At 37.6% G+C, this 17,458-nt stretch overlaps 1 protein-coding gene across 4 annotated transcripts in view; it reads left to right on the top strand.

Annotated features, from left to right (window-relative positions):
• LOC145669507 (uncharacterized) overlaps positions 1–17,458 on the top strand; it is a 167,870-nt gene that overhangs the window by 135,563 nt on the left and 14,849 nt on the right. For 3 of the 4 annotated variants that reach the window (XM_081737690.1, XM_081737691.1, XM_081737689.1), the window contains exons 5-6: positions 7,301–7,445; positions 7,955–8,358. In XM_081737690.1, the coding sequence (XP_081593816.1) occupies positions 7,301–7,445; positions 7,955–8,358 (549 nt within the window). Of the gene's footprint in view, positions 1–7,300; positions 7,446–7,954; positions 8,359–15,175; positions 15,246–17,458 lie in introns of all 4 variants that reach the window. The other variant, XR_014128203.1, reaches the window with a different exon arrangement.

Here is a 17,458-nt window from a genome sequence, read left to right as displayed (position 1 = left end):
AAGATAAAATAGTAATGTAGCGAACAGGTATGCAAGATATTCAATTAAAGGCAAGTAATTGACGCATTTTCTAATCTGATTGTTAAAAGAGAGAAGTGCAGGGCTCCCAGCTGTCCTGTTTTCCTATTTTTTCCTATATTTTGGAAATTCTCTATATATGTCCTATATTTTAATTTTCTCTTTTATTTCCTATATTTTTCAGTGATTGAATTATTATAAATCAAGCCAAAGGCAGTTCTAGTGATGATTTAAATTGCTCCATATTAGCAATATGCCTAAATGTGTCATAGTATTTTTTTTTTCTGAAGGACAGTCACTAATTCTCACTATTTTTTTTTTTTTTTTTTTGTTTTTCCTATCCTTCCATGGCCACTTTTTTCCCTCTTTGTCGCCCATGTACTTATTCTTCCCCAATGAAGCTTAGCTGAGGAACCTTGCCATGGTCCACTTTCTTATAACGCAAGCTGTGTAGCATTTTCCTTCAGTAGTGTGTGCAGCACTATTGGCTAGACATTGAGGTATGTTGGTATCCACCAACATATCCCAACACCTTCCAATATTGCTGTACATAATACGCGTCCTGGAAAACCTGGAAATAAAAGTGTGTTGAGGAAACGCTCTGGAAAAGTCATGGAAAGCAGATAAATGGTGGAAATCTTGGGAATGTCCTGGAAATTATTTATGAAGTGGAAATATTCTGAAATTTATGTTGTGTAACAGTTGTTAGAAGTGTATATATAATTTACAGAGTTATGATGAATGAAATGGTGTTACATATTTATTTCAGAAGGAAATAGTTCGATCAAATAATTCAATGTTTAACTAGATTCAAGTATTTTATTACAGAGAAATAAGTTATCAGTCTTCTTTTTTTATTATAAAGATATGAAGTAATGAAAAATAATGTCAAAGTTTATCTGTAAATAAAAGAACTAGAAAAATAGTAGGAAGGTAGACAAATAGTTAATATTTTTGCATGCATTAATTAAATTTACGTATTCAAAATTATATATGAATAACGGCATGTTAAAAGTGTTAAATGCCATGGTAATCCTATAAATAAGAGTTAACTATTTCTTTTTCTTCTGAGGTAGTGCGAATATGTTCTGAATTCTAAAAATATTGGAGCTGCATTTTTTTAGTATTTTTACTATTTTCAATAACAAATAGTTGTCCATTGGGTGAAGGGTGGCCTTTTCTTACAATACATTTATATTTTTTTCCTTTGCTTCAGAGCATATTATTCTATTGTATAAAGGAAACTGTCCTATTTTATAAACCAAACCGTCCTATATTTTTCAAATATCCTGCTGGGAGGCCTGGAAGTGAAATACTTTACTTCGTAGTTTTCATCTATAAGTTTCCTTGTACGGTTTCAATTATTTTTTCTGTGGTCTTGTTATGTTTATTAGGTTATCAAAAATTCAAAATGTGTGTACAAAGTGATCCCATCTTTACACGAGTGAAATAACTTGATAAACAAGGAAACAGAATATGTGGTTAAAACTGACAGGAAACCTCTTACAGATTAAATTAACGAAGGAAGTATTTCAGTTATCTCCGTAATAATTCGGGATCTCATATATCTCTGAGAAGAGGAATGTAATTTACCACTATGTAAAGTACAGTTGAAACAAGTTAAAATTCACATAATGCTCAAGCTTTATTTAAAAACTGAAAGACTACAAATTACTCACCAAGCTACGACGAACGAAATACTAATGCATATTAACTTTGGCTCAATATAAATGAGTCACCCTCTGTATGTGCCATTTCCAGACAGTTTCAATATAAAATGTTTTTATGTTTAAGAAGATCAATGTTTATATATTTAATTTTAGATTTATCAAATTGGTCAAATTTAGTGAGTTAGCGTAAACTAGTTTTTCACTAAGAACTATAATTTATACCGGTTTAAGATTCTTAAGTAAAGTATGTGATACTGCATCCACTGGATCCTTTTCTGTCTTAAGGAGTTCGATTTACCAAAATTCCTTTATATGTTTACCCAGTCTTTCCATTCGTCCCTCCAAACTTTTTTATATTTGCCTTGTCTATCCATGTGTCCGTCCAAACTCCGTTATATATTTACCCTGTCTGTCCATGTGTCCTTCCAAACTCCTTTATATATTTACCTTGTCAGTTCATGTGTCCATCCATACTCCTTTATATGGTTACCCTGTCTCTCCATGTGTCCGTCCAAATTCCGTTATATGTTTATCCTGTCTGTCCATGTGTCCATCCAAACTCCTTTATATATGTACCCTGTCTGTCCATGTGTCCGTCCGAACTCCTTTATATATTTACCCTGTCTGTCCATGTGTCCCTCCAAATCCCTATATATATTTACCCTGTCTGTCTATGTGTCCTTGCAAACTCGTTTATATATTTACCCTGTCTGTCCATATGTCCGTCGAAACTCCTTTATATATTTACCCTGTTTGTCCATGTGTCCGTCCATACTCCTTTTATATATTTACCTAGTTTGCCCATGTGTCCGTCCGAATTTCTTTATATATTTACCCGGTTCCCATGTGTCCTTCCAAACTCCTTTATATATTTACCCTGTCTGTCCATGTGTCCGTCCAAACTTCTTTGTATATTTACCCTGTCTGTCCATGTGTTCCTCCAAACTCCTTTATATATTTACCCTGTCTGCCCATATGTCCGTCCGAACTTTTATATATTTACCCTGTCTGTCCATGTATCCGTTCGAATTTATATATTTACCCTGTATGTTCATGTGTCCGTTCGAATTTATATATTTACCCTGTCTGCCCATGTGTCCGTCCAAGCTCCTATATATATATTTACCCTGTCTGTCCATGTGTCCGTCCAAACTCCATTATATGTTTACCCTGTCTGTCCATGTGTCCGTCCAAATTCCGTTATATATTTATCCTGTCTCTAAATGTGTCCGTCCAAACTCCTTTATATATTTACCCGGTCTGTCCATGTGTTCCTCCAAACTCCTTCATATATTTGCCCTGTCTGCCCATATGTCCGTCCGAACTTTTATATATTTACCCTGTCTGTTCATGTGTCCGTTCGAATTTATATATTTACCCTGTATGTTCATGTGTCCGTTCGAATTTATATATTTACCGTCTGCCGATGTGTCCGTCCAAGCTCCTTTATATATTTACCCTGTCTGTCCATGTGTTCCTCCAAACTCCTTTATATATTTACCCTGTCTGCCCATATGTCCGTCCGAACTTTTATATATTTACCCTGTCTGTTCATGTGTCCGTTCGAATTTATATAATTACCCTGTATGTTCATGTGTCCGTTCGAATTTATATATTTACCGTCTGCCCATGTGTCCGTCCAAGCTCCTTTATATATTTACCCTGTCTGTCCATGTGTCCGTCCAAACTCCATTATATGTTTACCCTGTCTGTCCATGTGTCCGTCCAAATTCCGTTATATATTTATCCTGTCTCTAAATGTGTCCGTCCAAACTCCTTTATATATTTACCCTGTCTGTCCATGTGTACAATTTAAGAAATATTGGTTTAAGGCGTATGATTAGCAATTGCAAACGTGAATGTCTCGGATTGGAATCCCGTTGAAGATAGGGGTCTTATGTGTATTCTTCTATTATTCATTTCTGTCATCTATAACGAGAACTGAACAGTAGGACGTACAACACATGGTAAAGGAATTCAAGATATGAATTGGCACTTGTCGAATAATTTGTTAACATGATGTCTGTCGGTCACGAAAGTGACGAAAAAGTTGCGAAATCAGAAATCGGTCCTAAGTCAAGAAAGTTAGGAAATTTAGATTTTGGGTCACTATTTTTTGTATCTGTACAAAAATAAGTAGTCTGGAAAATCTTGTTTCATAAAACGTCAAAAATCATCACCGAAAATGTCTATGGTCGGCTTTAGACGCCACCAAATCGCAAGCAAAGGTCGCTTCTATTGCTTGCATGAAAATTCGGCCTAACTCGCACCCAAATTCGCCCTTGAGAATGTTACAAAATTTTATGGTTTGATAAAGAAAAAGTCACGAAATTTAATTTTTGAATTTTAGTAGACACCCTGGTTAATTTACTCTTTTATTTACTGCGTTTAACATTCAATTTTAGTTTATATAGATTAACTGCACTGTTTCGTTGTTCCCTGATAAATTCTTCAGCTAATCTAAGCAACTCACGCGCAACTTATGTCACTTGTTAGAATTTAGTTTTGCACTATTTCGTTTGCAAGGTAAATAATAGTGTCAAAAAACTTTATTATGTGGTAATGTATTGGGTTGATTTATTAATTTGTCGCGTTCATTTCGTCAGTAATGATGGCAGTGCTGCGAATATACTAAATTGTAGCACCATGTTGAGTAATGTGTAGCATTATTTGTAGTTTTGCTGGGGTTAATAAATTTTAGTTTTTCAGTGTCTGAAGTATGGAATGTCACGTTGAAAAGAAGGTTTCTATCTTACATGTTCTCCTGTACAAGTACGTCAAAGGTTCTAGTGTCGCAGAGCCATCCAGACAAATCTATACAGTGTATGGAGAGGACGCTATTACTGAATGGACTACCGAAAAGTAGTTTGACACGTTTCAAAGTGGAAATTTTGACCTGTCCCATGTTCTCTTCGCCGATCCCTCTTTGATGTCGAACAGACTTGATCAACCTGAACCATGTCAAAGCACCCGGCAATTGGACATGGAAATTACCAAATGGACAGGCAGTTATGCGATACTTTCAATGTATGGGGTAGGTTCTGAAATAGAGTTCTTGGGTACCTCATTTACTAAGTGCAGACAAGGACCAATGTGTTGCCCTTTGTGGTTCTCGATATGCCATCGTAACTCCTGTCGCCAGCATCAGTTCTTTCTCTCACGTATTGTTACCGAAGATAAAAATGGTGCTTGTAAGTAAACTTAAAGCAGAGGAAGGAATGAGTCAGCCCAAACAGAAAGGCATCACCACATTTCAAACAGGATTTGCATTCCGAAAAAATAATAATAATAATAATAACAACGTTGTGCGTGTGGTGAAACTTGGAAAGAATTATGTATAGTGAATTCCTAGCCCGTAATCATACCGTACTGTGAACAACTCCAATGTATTCATACAACACTTGAAGAAAAAAGGCCGAAACCACATAATGATCATCCTCATGGACAACGGGGGGGGGGGAGGGGGGCTCAGTGGTAGAGCGTTCACCTCTGGTGCTTGGGGTCCCGGGTTCGATCCCAGCCTCCGCCAAGTAAACTTTGTGGTGGACAAACACCGTGCTCGTGGGTTTTCTCGGGGTTCTCCCGTTTCCTCCCACTTTCTTCATTCCGTCATTTCACTCATCTCTCATAATCACCGTCTCCTTTAGCCTAACCGGCATAACCGTGGGACGTAAAGCTGAAAGATTTCATTTCCTCATGGACAACGCTAGACCACATGTGACAAAATGACAACCGTTGCTATTAGAAGCTACAATTGGAGATTCTTTGTCATTGGCATATTCCTTAAATTGCCATCTTTTCCGGTTCCAGTGGAATGCTCTTTGTGGCATATTCTTTGGAAACTATGAACATCTGGAAATTTTCATTTAGGTTGGTGTAAAAAGACAACTTTCGCCGATAGATGTTACTACAGTCTTTTTTTTTTTTTTTTTTTTTTTATAACCTTTTACGAAAATTTACAATTTCTCTTACAAATTTCAACCTAGAGACTTCAAATTTTTAGAGAAGGAACTTCATAACCTATCGAAGGCAACAATTCGTTCCACATTTTTATTTAGAATTTTATTTTCTTCATTGTCGAAACAGTTCCATTGTTAAAGGTTTGGGTATCCATTTGAACAATCAAGCTGTGTCAACAAAGAAGAAAATTCTAAATAAAAAATCGGCATGGATTGTTGCCTTCGATAGGTTATGAAGTTCCCTTCTCTAAAAATTTGAAGTCTGTAGGTTGAAATTTGTAAGAGAAATTGTGAATTTTCGTGAAAGGTGAAAAATACATGAGGGAGATACGAAGACTGTAGTGACATCTATCGGTAAAACTTGTCCCTTTAAACCAACCGTAATGATTTCTATGCATCACCTTTTTTTTTTTTTTTTTAAAAAAATCATAAATGAGTTTAATGACTGCCTGAACGTTGCGAACAAATTGTGAACCATACGGAGAAATACATGAGTGATCCATGGAAGGCACTGTAGCTCAGTGGTAGAGCTTTTACCTGTGGTGCATGGGGTCCCTGTTTTATCTCTGGCCAAGTTTATGGTGAACAAGACCGTGTCCGTGGGTTTTCTCGGGGTACTGCCGTTCCTTCCCAATTTCATTCCACTAATTCATCTCATTCACTTCCTTTAATCATCGTCTCCCTTAGCCTAAAGGGTATAATCGTGGGACGTTAAACTGAAAGATTTTATTTCATTTTCCATCAGAGATCCATTGTCTAATAAGTTCAACTGTCAAACAAGAAATGTATCCATTGGTTCCAAACGATATGAAGTAATGAATCAACCCAATAAATTCTTTGCATTAAAATCCTCTTCTGTTTGAACGTCTTATTAGCGTATAAAAAAATAGCAGATTTTTTTATGAAAAAGAATTTTGTGGTAGTTTGTAGAAAATCTGTTCACTTGTAACAGATACTCTATGAAAATACTGTTATAATCTTAAATCTACGATTAAACTAATTTGTACGCTAAACTTCATTATGTAGTAAACAAGTAGTCGTCTTTTTACGAACTACACTTGGGTGGTCCTATGCCAAAATGGACTAACTACATTTTTGATGAAATTGAAATAGAGTGACATTTGTATTGAGAACTGAAAAGTTCCTCACTCGCCATAGAATCCACTCATCACAACAACTTGCTCCATCTCTTGGCAAATTAAAGAAGCTACAAACTTCGTTCATCCTGGCATGATAAGACTCTCACTTCAGAAAATCTCGCTCTATCTAGATTTCATCACAAATGTAGTTAGTCCGTTTTGGCATGGGACCACCCAATTGTGATTTTCTTCCTCTGTTTTGTTGGTTTTGACAGAAGTCTTTGTTTTGTTTGTGTTGTGAGGTCTCCTTGGATTTCATTGAATAAAAGTAGAGGAAAGTAGCCGCCAATAACAAGTTTACAATTAAAATAGCATGAAAAGGTAACACGGGAACTTGATGAACTTCCGTATTAGAGGGTTTTTTTTTTTTTTTTTTTTTAAGTAGTAGTCGTTTTCATTACTCTGTTTATCTATTATGAAATGAAATCTAAACGCGTGCAGATAGATTTTACTGTGATCTTTTAGGATTTAACACTGCTTGGTGTAAACAAGTAATTTTTTTTTTTTTTTTAAGGTCTTTCCATGGAAGAGAAGAAGAAGGCGATATCGAAGTTGCGGGCGGCGCTTCAGTCTTCTAGTTCTAATCATGCAGCAAATGAAACCGAGGAAAACAGAGCGATTGAAAATGACGATCATTCATACACCTTCAAACAGATCAGGTTGGTATATCTATTAGGAAAATTCAAGCATAGTGCAATATTAAATTGATGGTAGTACAAATATGAAGAGTCTTAGCTTGTTTTACGAATTTTTTGTAATTTATTCATATAGTTTCAGTGTTTTGTAATTATTTCTTAAGTGCGTCTCAAAATGGCTAAACTGAAAGCATTGTAAAGATTCCTTCTTTTCAGTAGAACCCTTCTGAGATGATATGCCCTGTAGAGAGCACAGGTTCAGCTAGTATTATCTATAAAATATTAACTAATATGTATATATTTGTTAGTAAGTAGATTAGAAAAGCCTATTACAATTTATAACAGTTTAAAGTGTATTTACATTTTAAGTGAGTTGTTTTTCAACATACATTTTAAATTGTTGACCACTTTTTTACAATGGAACTGATGGTAATCAACATGCAAGTTTCACTGTAATAATTTAATTTTACTTACTAAATAATTATTTAAAAGATACCCTACGTTATCTTCTTTTGTTCCGCTTTGTCTTACAGAACGAATCGTAACAGTGTAGTTGATTCTGATACAGAAGAGAATCCCGAGGAACTGGCTTTCGATGAAGATTTGCGTGACACGGATGACTTCGAAGCTCATGACGATCCAATTTTTGCCTCGGATGAAGAATTCGATGCTGAAAGCGAAACGGAACTTTCAAAAATAGTTGCTGGTGGCGATGATGACAATCTTTCAGATAAAGTCGTAAAGGCTTCTGAGAATGTCCAGGATTCTTCAGATGGAACTCCAGAGATAGTTATTAATCCAGAGCTTCCGACATCTACATCAAATCCAGCTTACGATGTACAAGATGATGATATCATACTGGAAAACGCAAAATCCGTGGACAAATGCAATAATATTAAGAAAGAAGCGGTTGAAGTCACAATTACGGAGGCATTTGGTAAGTGTTAAGAATTTCTTTTATTGTAAACCTGTATAAACAAATGAATGAAATTTTAGCGAAAGCTTTTATGAGTATTGCTATCAGTTGATGCTATATGGCAATAGTCGTTGTTGAATATGACCTTATAAAAAAAATGAAACTACCATAGAATTGTGAAATATTTCGCATATTAAATATTGCTTTTCCTTTCAGTTTAGGACAAATTTCAGTTACTGACAAATTTTATAGCATCAGGATGTGACCAAATTTATTACGCATTTTTGCAAGAAAATATCCTTTCCAAGATCACCCTTACTTCTGTAAGGTCTTCAATGTTTAGATGCTAAATGACCTTTTTTTTCTATGAAATTATCTTTGTTAATTACGAGCCTTAGCTTTTCATTAATTGTGTCTATTCTGAGTATTTAAAGAGGGCCGCGGTGGCTCAGTGGTAGAGCGTTCAACTCTGGTGCTTGGGGTCCCGGGTTCGATCCCAGCCCACGCCAAGTGAACCTTGTGGTGGACAAACACCGTGTGCGTTGCTTTCTTCGGGTTCTCCCGTTTCCTCCCACTTTCTTCAGTCCACCATTTTCACTCATTACTCATAATCACAGTCTCCTTTAGCCTAACCGGCATAATCGTGGGACGTAAAACTCAAAAATTTCATTTCATTTTTTTTTTAACACTCAAGAAAAGAAAAAAGGGGGAGGAATAGGATTAACAAATTATACAATCACACACAGACAATATAGCTTCTGATATGGATTTTCACAAGAAAAGCAATCCTCGATATTAAAGATGCATCACCAAGAAGAAAATTAGGTAGAAGCCCCAAGTGTGGCAAACAGCTTGAGGTAGAAGTGGGAAATGATTGTGCTTATGACTACATCGTGAGAGTCTAGCAGAAAGTTAAAGTTAGTAGTATGTGTTACCGCTATGGAGCTCTAGAACTCCTGCGTATATCTATGAGAATGTTGCGAGAGCCTAGCAGAAAGTCCGAAAGTTAGTAGTGCATGAATCCACCAAGGGCATCCAGAACTGCTGCGATGCGATGCGGCATAGGCAGACACACCCTTGTCATGGAACACATTGTCATTAGTAAGCTATGGTTTTATTACCTGCTCCCGGTGGCTGTTTCCAGGATGAGACTTTAATGTCCTCTTGAGTAAGTCAAGCCATGCGTGACCAGGCGAGTTCGCTGGCCAAAGAAGCAATGGAATCGTGAACATCCTGAAAGTATAGGACATTGCGTTCCACATGCGGTGACGTTATTGGAAAATGGCGTCGTGTAGGATCTGCAGTAAAGGGACCATAGCTGAGTCAAACATCTCATCGATGAATCGTTAGTTAGTCAATGAGTCGCGAGCGAATTCAATGACATCCCATAACTCTCAGTTCCGGTAGCGGTTCGGAATTCAGGCGTCGTGTAGCCTATTAGCACGGTTTCATCCGAGAAGAGGATGTCATGCGGGACGGTCGTGGCACCAATACACCGCAGCTGAGCACGTTTATGTTGTGTAGTCAGACAAAACCGCAACAATGGACGCTGAGCAGATATGTTCCCTCTTCCTCCCAGATGATGTCTAACGGTTCATGGGAACACAGTTGCTGTGCAATAACCCTGAATTGATGGGAAAGTGTTGATGCGGTTGTCTGATCCTTCATAGCTCTGCGCACTAGTCTTCTGTCTTCTCCGTCCGTGGTATAACGGAGCCTTTGGAATCGTACATATCGTGTATTGCCTTCCTACAGTCATCGAGTCCCTAGCCGCACCATGAATTTCCAAACAACCTACTCTATGGTCTATAGAGCACAGAGGTTCAATGCCGCGTTCACAAAAGCCCTCCATTGGCTTCTATCCTTAGCCAACTAGATCTACTTACTTTGTATTTCTATTTCTGCGAGATCCATCTCAAGATTGTCCTCCCGTGTACATCTATATCTTCCTAGTGTTCGTTTTCCGATTGGACTTCCAGTTAAAAATTGGAAAGCATTCCTACTTTCTTCCATTCTGGCTATATGATCTACCCACCTGAGCCTCCTAGATTTGATGACCCTAACGATGTTTGGTGAACACCGCCATTCCCCATTTCCGTTCCTCTTGGATCCGAATATTTGTCTCAGGATCTTGTTCTTAAATACTTTCAGTTCACGTTCTTCCCTCACAGTAAGCAAAACTGCGTCAGCTTGTTTGTAGTCATCCAAATTAAGCACAATCACTTCTCAGCATCTCAGCATCACCAGCATCTGATTCTTCACTCTCGTTAGACGATCCAGAATGCTGCTCAGTCATTATCACAAAGAAGGTCATATTCAGTTCCACAAGGTTATTGGAAATTCCAGGCTTTTTAACTTTTCATGATAAGTTCTTCCGATTGACCGCCAAGCATCCAAAATCCAACGGCATACTTCTGGCACAGATGCACGCTGCAAACTGCTTCCTGGCGTCGAAGTTGCTTTGTTCATTATATAATTTCTGTAGAATTGTTTTACACTAGCTTTGAATGGGTGACCCAAGCTGCAACACACAACTTTCTCGTAAATTTAGTAGTGCGGTCTATATTCGCACATGGCTTACATTCGCGCAAATACGGTACTACTAAAAAACTGCGGTTTTCTGGCCTGCCCCTGATTGCTATATATCCATGGGTTGTACGTGGTGCGTCGTGGGAGTTACACTGTTGATCACATTACTGTTCTTTTCTCCTTTAAATGTGATGTAAATTGTAGGACTCGGTTTTGGCCCTGTAGTTTTAAATATTTAGCAGTGGTCTTGTAATCCAGCTCTCGTGAAGGCGAGATAGTATAGTGAGGAACTGTCTATACTCTGAGGCTTGATCTAGCACCTGCCTACTGCAACGGATTGAATCCCTGGTCGTGTTCTTCTTAACCTCGGTGTTGTGTAAGGACTCAAGACAGAAACTGAAGTGTCTAGCGGGATTGCTTTTTGTTGAGATAACCACCGTTGTTCGAAGTGTCCATGTTCAATATCATATCAACCCAAATATCTCTACACCAGATTCTCTTTAGGTGAGAGTTGATGACAATTCAAAGTAAAAATCTACGACTGGACCGAGAATCAAATCTGGGTCTACTGCGCAGGGTGCCTATCGATCACGAAAGTCATGAAATCAGAAATCGGTCATGAAAGTCATGAAAAAGTCACGAAATTTAGTTTTTTTTTTTTTTTTTTCGTTCGAAATATAAGTGCAGACCGGGAACGTGAAACCACCAAAAATGTCTGTGGTCGGCGTTAGACACTACCAAATTGCAACCAAAGTATGCTTCTATCCCATGTGTGAAAATTCGGCCTAATTCGCACTTGAGAATGTTACGAAATTTTATGGTTTGGTAAAGAAAAGATCACGAAATTTCAGTTTGAAATTTTAGTATACACCCTGCTGCGTAACAATACCCTTCTACTATAGATATTGGGGTTGTCCAAGCAGAGCAGCCTCAGTGGTAGAGCGTTCACCTCTGGTGCGTGGGGTCCTTGATTCGATCCCAGCTCGCTCCAAGTGGGCTTTGTGGTAGACACACTGTGTGCGTGGGTTTTCTCGCGTTTCCTCTCACTTTCTTCATGCCTCCATTTTCATTCATTCCTCATCTCCTTTCCCCTAGCCGACATAAACGTGGGACGTGAAACTCAAAGATTTTCAAAGCACAGCAGGAGTTGTGATACAATCGATGTGGATGGAATGATTCAGCATCGACCTCAAGTGTGGAACTATGTTAATTAGTGTACCAGCACGATACTTTATGAATTCTCATCGCGTTCGCATCTGATGTAAAGCAAAAATTGGGATAATTCATCCATTTCTAACATTACATTTAATTCAATTATCGTAGGTGTTTATTAGCATAAACAGTGGCTTCTCCAAGCACAATTGTGGTACAGTCCATATGAACCTCAGAAGGTTTTTTTATGTTGGGCCTTATAATTATGATTTGTTTCTTTTTAATGTGAATTCTCTCGTGTCTTTCCATGAATAACTTCGTGGCCTAAATTGTCTGTTGGATTAATTGGAGGGTGATTAATGTGTTGTGAATTGATACGCTGATTCGGAGGGAGTGGCTTTATATTAGACTCCGGCCATACATTTTTTGATTCAATCGACAGATACATGACGGAACGTTGCGGTTTCAATATATATTTTATTACATTAATTATTTACAATTCACACTATATATAATACAAATGTTTGTGTTGATTTTTTTTATGTTTCAAGACAGTTAATAAATGTTAATGTATTGCGCTGTCACATGAATGCTTAGTCCTTGTACTGGCTACGGTAACGATAAATGTTTGATATTAGCGAGGCTTCTTGGTGCCAGGTATGCTTCATTGCGTCCATTGATCACTCATGCACTCATTGACTGCTTTTCCGTTTATAGTTTGAAATACGGTATAAACCAAACTGTTCCTATCTTATCCAGTCTTTCTGTTTACCACCCCTGCAATAAAAATAGTCTCGATGAAGAAGGGGGGTGAAAAGTCGCCAAAGTTCTTGCGAGGAACCAATGGAGAGAACGAATGCGTAATAGATGTTTCTTGTTACACAAGAAATACACGAAAAGGACACAGATTAAAAATACAGATATTTGAATGTTATATACACGAACATTTGTATCTTTTTTATATCCACATATTATGTGAACTTTCAGTTATGTTACCCCAATAATCTTTCTCCTGTTTCAAACTCGTCTTGAAAATATTTCTACAAAAGACAACGAAAATATCACTATTGTTCAGTAAGTTCGGAATACAATAAGAAAAACGGGAGAGCATTTATTGTTTTTCTTATCTAGGACAGCTCTAGACGGCTTACGTTAATGTTGAAATAACATGTCCCTCATTGGTGAAATTTGAAGGGAAGAAGGGTGACATGGTCGCTCACTCCTATTCAGTCCCACGCCATGCGATATTGTGGTTGACACGTCGTATCTGTGAGTTTTCTTGGGTGTCTCTCCTTTACCCCAACATTCTCATTCCATGAAGTCGCCCATTATCATTCATTTTCGTTAATCATCTGTCTTTTTTTTAGCTAAAGGCCATAACCGCGGGACGTTAAATTAGATTTTTTATTATATTTTTAAGGGGAACAAAAATTAAGATTACTTCTGTGTCCAGGAAAGCTGGCCTACAATAAAAATTTTAAAAATGGAGAGGATATGCGTTTGGTACAGTTTTGTGTATGAAAGAGGATAGTTATTTTATAAAAAACGCATGAGGCTGTTGCTTTGAAATAATAATAATAATAATAATAATAATAATAATAATAATGTAAAGGAATACTGAACTAACTAAATTTATAGTACACACGAGTGGAAAAGTGACCGACTGGACCGGAACTCGAATCTGGAACCTCCGACATACTGTGCCGATGCGTTAACCATTACGCTACCCAGTCCGCTTTCCAGAATAGCCACTCATTCCCGAGGTCTGTACTCTCATCTCGGACAACTGGGTTGTACCACAGATTCCTGTTGTGATTGAAGAAATACTGTGTCCACCTTATGATGGTTGTGATTTCATATACACTAATGAAAGGAGGGAACAATATATTTTTGTTACACACCAGATCCTCTATAGGTAAAAATTCTATAACACACAGGAATGAAAAAGTGATCGACTGGATCGGAACTCGAACCCGGAACCTCCGGCATACTATGCCGATGCGTTAACCACTACGCCACCTAATTCGCAGAACAGCCACACAATCTTCGAGGAGTGAGGAGCAGGAGTTTGTGGTGCAACCCAGTGGTCCGAGGTGAGGGTGCTGATCTCGAGACTGACTGACTTCTGGGAAGTAGTAGAGAGTGACTGACTGTAGTTAACGCTTCGGCACGGTATGGGAAGGTCCCAGATTCGAGTCCCAGTTCAGTCGGTCACTTTTTCACTCATTTTGTATTATAGAATTCGCGCGTATGGAGAATTTGGTGTATAAAAAAAGTCGGTTGGTTCCTCTTGTATATAACTAAATGTAAATTCTTTAATTGTCGAATATTCACTTAGCTTTGTATCGTTTGCAAGGATCTTCTAAGTGGAGAAATGAGTCAGCTTCTTAGTGGAAAGTGAGAAAAATTAGAATGGACAAGAATTTTTTTTTTTTTCAGTAAAGGTGAAAATTTGTCAAATCCTTGAGTATTAGAGGTCTGCACGGGTCGGAATTTTTAGCCCGGGCCCGGCCCGTGAATTTATAATGTGAGGCGCGACTCAAGTCCGAAAAATGTTTTAGCCTTTAGGCTAGAGCTCGTGTGATAATCAAATAAGCCCGAACGTAAAATTGTATTTTTATTTAAATCAATTAGAGGTTTAATTTTCAGTTGTGCTTTTAAAGTTCTTCAGAAAAAACGGTCCGATAAATATCATTGTACAGTATATTTAGAAAGTTAGGCCCGAAATGGCCCGAGAAATATTTTTGTATACTTAAAAATTTATGGCCTGATGTGATATATGCTTTGTAGGCCCGAGTTCGGCCCGGGCCGGGTCTGGGCCAGCAGGCTCGACCCGAGCCCATGCAGACTTCTATTGAGTATATGTTAACTGTTCAGTTTAATTATTCCAAGATATAGAATAGTGCCTTAAGACACCTGTCTTATTAACGAAAACGTAAGATTTATTGGAGCAAGTAAAAGGAACTTGTGACGTTATTCATTACACTTAAAGGTATCTACAATTGCTTCTGCTTCAGCAAGTTTTAGAATAAATAAATAAATAAATAAATAAACTCGTCAGAAGATTTGTATTGTACCTCCCAAATTATTATAATTATAAAGTATCATCAGACGGTAAGTTCTTTGTTTAGCTCGTATTTCGTTACTTTTTTCACAGCTCCTTGATATTACCGAGCTACGAACAATGTTCAAATAACTTTGCGAAGAGTGTTGTATCGTTAATAAAGGTATGTGAACATAAAAGCTTTCATTTCGAAAAGCACTGCTATTCACTGTATGTATGTAGGTCTGGTGCACAAAGTGTGAGTTCTTCACTTAACATTACTGCTAACTGGGATGAGTGTGTCTTTAGCTAAAGGTCTCAGGTATTATTATTATTTTGTTATATTTCAGAGGTTTTCTAATGAAAATGACTTAACAAGGTGCAAACGATTTGTGTTCGTTACGTTCATTGTTGAAGTGCAGATATGAAATATGCAAGCTCTGTGTTAAATCATGTATGCTGCATGTCCAATTAAGGTTGGTGTAAAGAGACACGTTTTGCCAATAGATGTCACTACAGTCTTCTTATTTCTCTCATGGATTTTTTTAACTTTCACGAAAATTTACAATTTCTCTTACAAATTTCAACCTAGACTTCAAATTTTTAGAGGTGCTTGCGGTCCCTGGTTCGATCCCAGCTCGCGCCGTGTGGACTTTGTGGTGGAAAACACCGTGCTCGTGGGTTTTCTCGGGGTTCTCCCGTTTCCTTCCACTTTCTTCATTCCACCATTTCATTCATTTCTCGTCATCGCCGTCTCCTTTAGCCTAACCGGCATAATCGTGGGACGTAAAACAAAGATTTCTTTCTTTTTTTTTCAAATTTTTGGAGAAAGAACTTCATAACCTATCGAAGACAACAATCCGTGCCGATTTTTTATTTAGAATTTTCTTCATTGTTGAAACAGCTATACTGTTAAAGGTTTGGATATCCATTTCAACAATGAAGAAAATTCTAAATAGAAAATTGGTGCGGATTGTTGCCTTCGATAGGCTATGAAGTTCCTTCTCTAAAAATTTGAAGTCTGTACGTTGAATTTGTAAGAGAAATCGTGAATTTTCGTGAGAGGTAAAAAATACATGAGAGAGACAAGACTGTAGTGACATCTATTGGCAAAACTTGTCCCTTTAAACCAACCGTTTATTCGGGGCAGTATTCATTAAGACTGAAATGGAAATGGTTAAAGAGATGAGTGAAGTTTTCTTAAATGATAAATTAGTTTCGTGTAGAATATGAGACATTGAACCCATTGCGGATTCTCGACGTAGACCAAAATGAGAAGATCTTGTTCATATTTGTAGAACGCAGGGACCTGCTCATTGGACTGAAATTTGTAGGCTACGAGAATTTAAATAAACGTAAAAGAGGGCAAGAAATGTTGAAAGGGCCTTGAAAGTTTGGGTGTTACATCCATTTGACAAAAATTTGAACACTGCTTGTTTAACACCCTGTATAACATGTTCAAGAAGTCCCATGATTGCCATTCCTGTCGTCTTCTTGTGTATTAACTTTTGGGTCTTATCCGAGCACTCCATTGGGTGTCTTTGAAATGCATTTCCTCTGGTGTATATAGGGACGTACTCCGTTAAATTGTGTAATTCTACAAAAGATACAAGGGTTTTCAAATTGAAGCAAGGAATTCAATTATTGTGAATGTGACTCAACATTGAATTTTGTCTGCTGAGTTCATATGATTGTGCATACTCTTGCTCCCGTAGTTTACACTCAAATAGAGTAGGCTTGAGCGGTCCCGGGCTCGATTCCCGTTGGGGGCACTTCATCGAAAAAGTGTAAAAAGCTTTTTCGGGCCAGCCATCCTGAATGAGGCTTTCCTGACAAGAAACGGACATGAATCTGTCATCCGGACATCCAAATCAAACCTAGACATTCGATAAGCATAAGAAAGATATGTTAATGCACTAAAAATTAGGTGCCATGGACAACGGAATAAGTCCCTGGGGCCCATTAACCCTGTTAGTATAAAGAAAATCGTAGACTAGCAGTGAAATAACTATTGCATCAACACTGTTCATTATAAAGCCATCGTTTATAGTTCATTCTCTTTAGCATGAAACAAGCTTTCCAGAGGTGCTAAGTATTTGGACCCCTAATGTACTTGAAGAGGGAAAATTGGAAGAATATCAGGAAAATTCCCTCCAGAAATCCAATCAAATTTGGATCCCTTTGGAGTGACTCCGAATAAAGGACACAATCGAAATGTATCTCGAAAAATACTATAGGGGATAAGAAAATGTGTACCAAGTTTTGTATTGATAGACGGAACAGATATGAGGGAAAAACTTGTATACCAATACACGTTTTTCCCTCATACCTATTCTGTCTATCAATACAAAACTTGGTACACATTTTCTTATCCCCTATAGTATTTTTCGAGATACA

Source organism: Thermobia domestica, chromosome 14, assembly GCF_964235325.1.
Source record: "Thermobia domestica chromosome 14, izTheDome1.hap1.1, whole genome shotgun sequence".
Lineage (NCBI taxonomy): Eukaryota > Metazoa > Arthropoda > Insecta > Zygentoma > Lepismatidae > Thermobia > Thermobia domestica.
This window is presented reverse-complemented; position numbering and strand designations above follow the sequence as displayed.